At 39.5% G+C, this 10,865-nt stretch overlaps 1 protein-coding gene across 3 annotated transcripts in view; it reads right to left on the bottom strand.

Annotated features, from left to right (window-relative positions):
* Positions 1-535: 535 nt before the first annotated feature.
* NCK2 (NCK adaptor protein 2) overlaps positions 536-10,865 on the bottom strand; it is an 85,558-nt gene continuing 75,228 nt past the window's right edge. For all 3 annotated transcript variants that reach the window (XM_058419453.1, XM_040056518.2, XM_040056517.2), the window contains one exon: positions 536-1,915. In XM_058419453.1, the coding sequence (XP_058275436.1) occupies positions 1,721-1,915 (195 nt within the window). In that variant the 3' untranslated portion in view covers positions 536-1,720. The remainder of the gene's footprint in view (positions 1,916-10,865) is intronic.

Genomic DNA, 10,865 nt, shown 5'->3' with positions numbered 1-10,865 from the left:
TACATTTTCTTTTTAGTTCCAATACAAGCTGTCAATTCAGAAAACCTTACAGAAATAAGATTTCAAGAGGGGTGGAAAAATAGTACGTGCATAGAAGTTCAGAAATTGTACTTGCTTCTTGGATCTGAGCAAGACTGCAGTTCATTTGTAAAGGTGCCAATGCAGTCTCCTGGCAGTGGCATGATTTACCCCAAAGCAAGTAAGACAGTGCTCTTATCTCCTTAACCTGCTCTAGAGTTATACACAGAGGTAGTTGCACTACTACTGGCTGAAACACAGAATACGTAAGAAATGTATTTTAATAGGTCCATCTTGCAGTTTTCATTAAAGCTATGAATGGACTTAATTATCACAGAAACAAGAAACACAGAGCTCATTAGACACTGCCTCGTATCAAAACTGTCCTCTGCAGTTGCAGATGATCTCTTTTTAGGCCACACAAATTCCAAGACAAACAAATTCATTATTCACTCTATTTCACCTTGCTAAAGTAACACCAGGACTACCACCCAAGGATAAATCCAGTACTCCATCATGACGTAATACCTTTTTTATTACAATATCCAAAAAACTGAGTATGCAAGATTTTGAGATCCCATGATCCCTTCTTCAATCTCAGGAATGTGCCATCTAAAGACTGTATATTTAAACCATAAAGGAGTTTAAATGTAAAGAAAAGAGAAAAATGCATTTTCTTCATAAACATTCTGTGTCTCTTCCTACCAACCACGCCATCCTCTGTAAAACCTGAAGATTTCTTTCCGTAAAGCAAATATATATATAGTGTTGGTAGCCCGCCCCACCCTGTCCCAAAATCAGTTTTTATTAATCTTCTGTATTAGTGTCAACAATCAGCTACAGATACATATTACTTTGAGAATTAAATACATAATCGTTTAATTCAAACAAGCAGAAGGGCAAGAGGAAAAAGCATTATGTGGATGGCACATTTGGTTGTAGATTACCAAAACATTCAGCCTTTACAATTCAATTATTCTTTCTCTAGTAATCAACTTTCAAATAAAATTTCTCTTTGTTGCAATTACAGACCAAAATACACTAGTTTTCTTTTACTACAATCTTACCATAGTAGTTTAAGAAGTACTATTACAAAATGCTTTTAATTAGTGTACTCTTTACAAAGAATCAGAGAGGCAACGTAATAGCAGAGTACAGTGTAAAGAGTGCTTCTAGGAACTAGGAGGTTTTGTATTATCCTACTTGGTAAGCGATATAGCTACAGAACTCACAGCCACAACTGTTATGTCTACTCTCTCTCACTTAAGCAGCTGCAGCTTCAGTGCATTCAAACTGTGCCCGATGTCGCTGAATGGAGAGTTCTGCCTGCATGAGCAGTCTGAACAGATTAACACTGGTTTGAATTGAAAACACCCCTCCTTGATCTGAGCTAACTATGTAAACGTACACAGGAGAGGGGCGTTTTGAACTCTGCCGGGAAGGTGAGTGCTCGCCATGGCCACCCAAGGGAAACTCTCAACCTGAAGAGAGGTGGTCAGAGGTTAACAAAACTGGAACACAAAAAGAGGCAAAAAAAAAAAAAAAAAAAAAAAAGGACAAACAGCAACTGACAGAGCAAACACTTTAGAAAGAGCCTATTCCTTAAGCCTGCTTCAGATATTGCTCTGCTCTATAAAAGTGAATTTAGGACCTAAGGCTTGTAAGTTATAAGAGGCCCAGGTGGCCAAGTCCATCTTCAAGGTCACTGAAGTGCTTTCACAAGATATAGCTTTTCCCCGTGTTCACTGGTGAAGATGGGAGCCTTTTTGTAGTGTTCCACCAACTCATCCATAGTATTAAATCGTCGCTGCCCAATACAATAGACATTGTCCACGAGCTGCACCTTGAAATGTTTGTTCTTCCCCGATGCCTTTAGAGATACTGAGAAGTCACTGGGCTGTTGAGAAGAATTCAAAAAGAAAAAAAAAGAAAATTACATAAAAGTGAACAAAATGACAGCATAATTTTGCACTTTCAGGAACAAACTGCGTCATATAGTTGACAGTAATTTACATTAGTCTTTGTTCCACAGGTTGGTGCTTTAGCCACTTAAGAAACCCAATAGCCTATTATTCAATAAATAATTGCCATTGTTATTAATGTGCGCAGTTAAGTCAGTTAAGTGAAAGCTCCCCAGATGCACAGTCTGAAGCTGCCAATTACATGACTAAATTGCAAATGTTATCTTAGTTACTCAGTCTAGAAGCACAAGAATGTCAAGGAGAAGGGAAGAATTTTTATCATGCAAGTCATCCTCACTAGAGTGCCCTGGAGAAAACAATTACTGCAATATTGCTTGGGCGAGATGAAGAGAATTCCCCATTTCGCTTTTTTTAAAGCCGTGACCACTAGAGGGCCATTCTTGCTTTACATTGCAAAAGTCAAAAACACACGCACCATTTACCTTCATTACCATATGTATAGGGAATTACTTCTCCCATTGAGTACACTTTCTTTGTAGAAAGATTTTTTTATATATATAATAGATACAATTTTCTATAGGAAAAAAAAAAAAGCCACAGTACAAATCTCACCATCACAAAAGACAGAATTTATGCACTAATTAAGTTACTCAGGACATAACAATTTCTAATGATAGATCTCTTCATTCTGGCAATCAGTTACTTTAACAAGGAGAGCACTGTCATCCAAACAGCCAGAATGAGATCGTTCCACTTTTTTCACCACATACCACCACAGGAGGGTAGAAAGGACACAGTGACCCTTGCATCCAGCTGAACTCTGTCTCCAGCCACCTTCTGCTGTTGGCTGGGCACAGAGATGGTGTAGGAATTTGAGCAATAAGGATTTAATGTGCTGCTATGCCTCAAATACCGACCACCATTCAAGCAGCCAAGTTAGAAAAGGATGTAGCTGAAAAGGGGGATGTGCACAGATAGGGCAGCACCTTTCTGGGGCAAATTTTCTTGTTCTGGTCCATGGCGACCACACAACACAAAACAGTGCAGGCATAGGAATGGGGTCAAGGAGCAGACAAGTCCAGTAGAGGGGGATCAAGACCACCAAAAGACCCTCAAAGCTCCCTCCATTTCCATAAAGGTCTGGAAGAGTACACATGCTGATTCAGTTACATGAAGAGCAAGAAACCTACTCCCAGGGAGGGGAAAACTTAGCTATAACCAGGTAGTCCCACAAAGCCTTGGTGATGCGCCCTCCAAGCCCTGGATACCCTGTTGGATGGATTGATCCTGGATCCAGGACTGATCACCTTTTCACCTTCTCTTTCATTATTCCTCTCACTACTGGAGAGGAAGGGCAAAACATGAATTTCTATACCAAGTGTTTAGTTTGCTAATAAAACCTCATGAGCTTCTTTTAGACCCTTGTGGTTTTGGGCATTCTTTGATGAATCTCGGGTGCTTCCCTTCCATGCAGGAGTGGGATATGACAGATGGGAGCATGGGTTTGCCCTGTGAGAGGTGTATGGAAGTAGGTGTCACCAGCCAGCAGGAAAATGAATAATAAAAAGCACACACTGGAGCTTGTAACAAGCACTTAATGGAGTTAAGTAATACCTGGTGCTACTCTGGAGGTACTGCTGCAGAACCTGCCCACTGAAGGCACGGCTTCAAGCACAAACTGCTGAAGGCACATGCCAGGCTTCTGACATAACCTTAACTGTGTTCCCTGGCCCTCTTCCCATCATGTCGCAGCTTTGGCTGGGCCAGCACTGCAAACCTGTGCTTGCTCAGACTAAATAAAACCCACCTGGTTCACAGCACTGCCTTAGGAACAATCCTTAGTACAACTGTGGTACAGCAGAGGACCAAGTGGAGGGGTCAGGAGCCCTCACATATTCCTGCTGACACCAGACTTCAGCTCACAAAACCACACCCTGAGTCCTCTACACTGCATTTACGAGGGGTCAAACACACCCTGAGTACATACCCAAAAAAGCTGGAGGACGGCATTTTCTCAGACATGCTGTGTTTATTCCTGCAATAAAATGGGTCTCTGCCTACACATCCCTCAGACCCTGCCTATCCCAAAATCTCTCTCTTGCATTTCCCCCTCACCTGCTTTAGCTTTCTTCTTTCACCTAATGCTTTCTCTGTCTTCTGACTCCATGCACCCTGCCCACGGCAAACAAAGCTCCTGCCATGCCTGATGATCTAGCTCTGGTCCAACTCCTCAGACTCGAGCCTTGGCTTTGGGCAGCAGCTCTTCTCCTTTTGTACTGCTAAAGGCAGCAGGCAACCTCCCGACACCCTTGGCCTAACCCTCTTCTACCTCAAGCCACTACATTCCAGATCAACAGACATCACTTCTTTAAATTTTTTTTTTATGTAACACCCATAGGATAATTACTTGTTCCATCTATAATCCAGGGTCACTGGGCCTTGACCGGGTCAGTGCAGGCTCCATCAGGAAGGCTTCCTTTAGCATTGAGCAGCCACTGGCTCAAAATACACAGAACACTCCCTGAGACTGCCAAGAGGGGACTGGGAAGGGTAGGAGAAAGTGATAGAAAGAAATGTGCATAAGAGCGTATCTTTGGGATTTCCAGTGCTCCACCCAAGATACATTTTGTGCCCTGTCATCCATCCCTAACTCCAAGGATGAAAACTGCTATTTTAAGCCAGGTGTGTCTGATATTAAGCTCCTGCCTCAGCAGCATCACAAAGAAGGCTGCACAGAACTCACACCGAGACTGGCTTATTTTCAGCACCTACCCCAGTGGGTTAAAGCTAACCTGGCTGTACAAACACTTGCTGCGGTTAAGGCCCTGAGTGCAGTGTGGATAAACCCTCCAGCAGCCACAGCCACACAGGCCTGGGAGCTGGTTCCAGGGGAATATTCATAGTTCCAAGCAGGAGCCATTAAACAGTAACAAAGCTCAGGCCTGCACAAAGCACTCCAGAAGCTTTGGGACCCTGGGCTCCTGGAGGAGAAATTCAGAGTATGGGCTCTGGCTAGTGTGCTGATCACTGTGCTCTGAACGCAGGCAGGTCTGTAGGGTCCCACCAAGGACAGACTGAAGCAGCAAGTGCAGATTAGCCTGTTGGGATTCAAAAAACAGTATCAAATCTTGCTGACTGTTCTGCTGCTTCCATGAGTGATGTCTATACCAAAAAAAAAACAGTAACCAAAAGGCCCTCAATCAAAACAGAAGAACTTACAAATGGGAAGTTCATAATCTGAACTAAACACTTTTTGCTTGTTTGTTTTAGGAACAGGAAACAATGTCATGGTAAAAGTTTAAAAGTAAGTGAAATAATCACTTTGTTCTCCAAAAAAATATTTTTTTCTGACAAAGCATGATTGTTTTTAGCATGTCAAAATTACAAGTTTTCAAAACTCCTTGTATCTGTTAAGAATCATTATTTCTAGGCCATAAAGGATGTGCTTATTACATACAAAGAGATACTGGACCTCTGACCTACTGTCCTCTGACCCAGGCACTGGCCAGACCTCTATCTTTGTGAAGTGATCCACACAATACATTAAATACTCTTTCTGCCAGTTTAATTATAACCTTAGTGAATGAACATTTCACATGAACTATTGTCTATTCTCCATAGCCCTGGAGCCTGCTAGTTAGATTGAAACGTAAGTAGAAGACGTTATCGTATTTTCTGCAGAATATGTTACGAAGTTTATTCTTTTCATTATCTGATTTAATTTTAAAAAATGTAAAAGCGGAAAGGCTGATCTAACTCTTTTGAAAGTCATCATCCGGTGCGAAGAGATGGAAGAGCTCAAACAGCTGTTGCAAAAATCCTGAAACCCTTTATTGGTCTCAAGTAACTTCTATAGGACTCAAGAATGAAGAGCAAAAACAATTTGGCTTGGTTTTGTTTATATTTCAGTTCCTTCCTGCCCTAACAAATGCAAATTCATTAAAAAACACTATTAAAAAAAAATCTAAATAAACTATTGCTCTTAAAACTACCATTTCATAGTATGCTGGTTCGATGCAGTTTGAATTGGTTCCCTGCTGTCCTCCTTGGATTTGTTCCAAGTCTGTTTATTTTATTTACTGTTTAAGCTATTTTGTTCTAACTGCTGGCCAATTTTTCTCTCTTCTCCCTCTTAAATTAATTGCTACATTTGTATGTTTACACAGTAACTTTTCCAGGAATAAAAGACACATACACCAAAAAAAGGCACACCAGAAGTAAGGTTTACTCCCTTATGTATATAGAAAAGTTGATGATTCTGCAACAGAGTTACAGAGCACAGCTTTGCGGCAGGGAAACTGAGTATTTCTGCAGCATCATAACTGGAAACACCTAATCCTGAAAAACCTAACCTGAAGTTAAATCAATTCCTAAACCAGAAAATGAAAGATTACCTCTAATGCACCTACAGTCCAGGTGTAGTAGTACTTTGAACTGTTTCCAATTCCTGTATTTTAACACCTGCTTATATCTAGAGATGACCAGGAGCTAGCTGATGCCTATAGCATGTGTAAAACAAAAGGTAAGAAGTTGTTTCTTTACTTCTTTAGTAAGGAATAGAATGATCTTAAAACAAACAAACAAACAACTCCACCCCCCCCCAAAACAAAACAACCCAACCAAAACAAAACAAAAAAACCCAAACACAACCCAAAACAAAAAAAAAACCAATTGAAAACTATCATGAAATCAAATGATAAAGCAATACAAGGAAAAACAAGTGAAACAGGATAAACAGTTCCCTCTTCATACTCTCAATTTGAGAATGAAATTATAATTTTATCATTTATAACTGGCAAGGTTGTGAAAAACAGCTCCCTCTGAAAGCCTTTTACTGATCCTGTAACTTATTTCAAATTTTCCTTTTCAATCCAATTCAATTTGCCAATGTTCTTTCTCCAAGAAAGACATTCTCCTGCACTCAATTCTTCAAACTGTTCCAGACCCTTTGAGCTCCCATCAGTGAGCCTGTCCTGGGGCTCCCCAACTCCCTCCACTTCCATACCCAAGTTTTCCGTTACTTCTCCTCTTATTCAGTCACCCAGCCAAAAAACTTGAAGTCATAGCTCAAAGATCTAAGGTCAGGCTGGAAAGAGCCATCTTGGAAAGTTAATTCCTTTTTCTACCCCTTCTGTTTCATTTGGATATAACCAAATACCTTTCTCCTCCCTATGTTCATGTTCCAAAATCAATATTACACAAGTCAGAAACATAACTGGTTTCACTGGTCTTCAACTACAGCTCTAATAAAGGTTTCTGTTCTTCCATTTAAAATAAGCCACTAGGATATTTCCTTATGCCTGTTTTCAAAGAAAAGCTTTCTCCTCATGTCTGCTGTACTTGTCAGTCACTGCATGTCACAGAACATGACCAATGTTCATTGTTAAACAGTTGCCAGATTTCATTGCTTCCATCCAACAGTTGGGGGATTAAAACCCCAGGAAATCATGGGACACTCTGAATGCTATGGAATTAGCACCTCAAAAAACATACAAACTCTCAACCTCTGCCCCTTCCCTCTACTGTCATTATTACTAGACAAAAAACAGAGAAGCTAAATATGATCTCAAAAAAATGACAAATCCAGTCACACCTACAAGCTTCAGTATCCTTTTAATACACCTAAAATCATCAGTATCGTCTCAAAACTATACCCTGCAACTCTGTTTAGGGAGGGTTACTGTAATTTGAATGCTGTGACACTACCAGCAGAAGGTAGCCATTACTTCCTAATGAATAGCTGCTCCTGAAATCATCCAAAAGTTTGCATAGCTCGCTCACAGTCTGAGAAAAATAACACCTTCTCTACTTCATGAGAAGATCTCATAGGACTACAAAGCACTGGTGTTTGCCTGATCGTCAGTTTCACACCCACCTGCAGAGGACTGCAAGAGGCCCACGAGCTCTGACAGAAGCTCCCTTTGAAGTTTAAGGGTGTCTGCAGCAAAGGCTCTGCTCAGAAGCTGGAGATGACACACTACTGCTTCCTGTTAGCTACAGTACTAGTGAGCACACTTGTTTTCTGGTGTGAATCTGAACAAAACAAACCTCTCCCACCCAAATTTGCTTCTGTACTCAGTGAAATCTGAGATCTTCAAAGCATGATGATCATCCACCCAACCAAGACCACCAGCATCAGTCAAGACCTGCTTGTCTTGGGTGAGGAACTACACAAAGAGAGCAAAAATCTGACTGCTGAAGAGCCTGCAATCCAAAAAGTGGCTCTACAGAGATTGCATAGGTTAAGTCTGCAGGGTTTTTTGTTCATTGTTTTGTTACCTAAATGAGACAAACTAGAGGTTTCTTTAAGCTAGTAGCCTGAAATAGAAATAACAACTAGTTAGCAGTATTTCTAACTACGCACATGCCCAGTTCTTTTAGATCTCCAAAATTAAGGTGACATTACTTAGATATAACACACTTGGAAAAAATGTTATCAGTAGCTAACTGTGCCTGTTACATAAACGATGGCCTTAAATGGTTCAAACAAGTTTATGGTTCTAATAATAGTATTTCGTAATTAATGAAGATAATCAGGCTCCCAACTACCTTATAGAGTTCATCTCAGGCTATTCTCCTCTATGGTAGCATCCTGTAGACCTAAGGGTTACTGAGGGGAATATTTTTGTCTAAAGGAATAGACAAACATCTGGTAAGTTAAACCTAGAGAAATATTGTAAAATCTTGCAGCTACTAGCACTTGAAATGCAAAAACATGACAGTCTCATCAAGCACATAAAGAACAACACAAACCTTCGCCTATCCAAGGAGAGCTTTTCGTAGCTCAGTAACAAGAACAAAATTGAAACTATGGAAAACTTTTATGCAGACCAATTTTTGTAACTATGGTGATGGAAGGCTACAGGAAACTCTAAAACAGGTCAAAAATCAGGCACAGGATTAGCAGCATGACTCACAGCTTGATCTGTGGGCCATTCTAGAAAGGGTTATATCCTGCATCTTCAGCTTTAATAGGTGAGTTAACAACACAGTGTAATGGGAAGTGCTGGTCTGGTGGTCAGATGAGCAAATCAGAGAGCTGACAGCTTGGCTCTGCTCAGTCTGCTCTCTCTAATCAAGACCATCTGCTCAGATTGAGAAGACACTTCTGGTGACTTTTAGCCACAGCATGAACAACCTCTGCAGTCACATGTGAAATACAGTAACTGTCAGAAATTTATGAGTTATTACTAAACTCTTTCTTTATTCCATACCTAATAAGTTTGAAATAGATTTTTATGATCCTTTTCTCAGTGCTTTCAAGTATGCCCATTCACTTATTATATCACTTGTGGTACTCCAGGGAAAAAAACTAGCAATTCACAGTGTTTTATAATTCACATACATAAACACACCATAGTATGGAATGATACATAAAGATTAGGGCAGATGAAAGTTTCAGATGCAGTAAATTATTTCTTTAAAGCTAAAACTAAAACTCTCATGCAGTACTAATACAAGAGAGGCATTTACATGCATATCTAAAGCTTTCTCATTGCTAAAAATAATCTCAAATACAGGGTTTGCAAAACCAGACAAAGAGTACAAAAAAGGAAAAAAGGTAAGTTCCTCAATTCAGTGCTTTTCTTTTTCCTGCAGGTGTGCAAAAAACTCGCTGTGATATGAACTGAATAAATTTTCTGTTATCCCACTAAGTGTTAGATGCTAGAAATAGTTTGAAGACCACATTCTGAATGAATCTTTTTGTACTCCAAAGCAGAGATTTCTCCAGCAACAATGCAGGCAAAAAGTTTGAAACTGCCCTGAATAAAAGGATTTAGTGTTATGATGTCACATTAAATTAAAAGGTTACTGTGTTCTTCCACGGTAGTTCATTTACTCCAAAGATAGAGGCAGACACTTAAGAGCAAAAAAACCAAGCCATAGCATAGTGGTCACTGTGACACATCATGCAATGAGAAATTAGCAAGAATCTTTGTATTTTAAGTACTGTATTAGTTTTCAAACTCTCCTTCTGGCACTTTCCCCAGAGATGAAAGGAAATTGATAGCTACAGTCTCAAGATGAATCACAATGCAGCCTCTAGATCTGAAAGTGAGCTTCTACCTGGCTGGACAGACGTGCCAAGAATCCACCACATTCAGAATGCCCCTAACAGACAGGATGTTGACAGAAAAGGAATGTTGGGAAAAAAAACCCTACTGTAATTTAATAATTACAGTGGCTTTCTACATTTTAGAAGACTGTCCCACATCAGTCTTTTCTTCTGTTGACAAAACAAACCTGATTCCTCTCAGCCTCTGTAAATCAGTCACGATTTCTAAATTTCTATTTTTATTCCTATCTTTCTCTAGTTTACTTTTATTTAATCCTTTTTTTTTTTTTTTTTTTCCAGTTCTCCTGTGGTTTATTTGCATTTGCCTTTGTTTAGTGATTATAATTAAGCAGAAATAGGAATTTGATGACACACAGTTTCAAAGAAAGGGGTGTTTGAGAGCTATCATGTTTTTTCCAGAGCAAATTCATCAAGGAGAGGTACCTGAAATTTAATCAGACAATACTGTCTTCAGATAAAAATATCTGGACTGTTATAAAATCGCACTTTGTCAATTTTGTCAATGTTATATATGATGTAAGATTAAAATCTGTCACCTTTTCAAAATCACAGTCAAAGGATAATTTTAGTGCTTTTAACTAGAAATTTTCTGGCCTCAGCATACACGAAAGTCCTTTCAGGTGAATTTTAAATCTGAACTTTTGGAATTACATAATCAGAACCATAATGAGAATTATTCAGATCCCTCTGATGTCATCAAGGCTCAATTTACAAGGCATATGAGCTTCTGACTTGACCCTCTCTATTGTATACAACAATCTCAACAACTAGATACAATTGTTAAGTTGTACCTAAATGTGAAGCACATTTAGACTGTACTTTACCTTATTACAATCTAAATGATCTAA

The sequence above is a fragment of the Hirundo rustica genome, chromosome 2 (assembly GCF_015227805.2).
Source record: "Hirundo rustica isolate bHirRus1 chromosome 2, bHirRus1.pri.v3, whole genome shotgun sequence".
In the NCBI taxonomy this organism is placed as follows: Eukaryota; Metazoa; Chordata; class Aves; order Passeriformes; family Hirundinidae; genus Hirundo; species Hirundo rustica.
The sequence above is the reverse complement of the archived record's forward strand: the minus strand, read 5'-3'. Positions and strand labels throughout refer to the sequence as shown.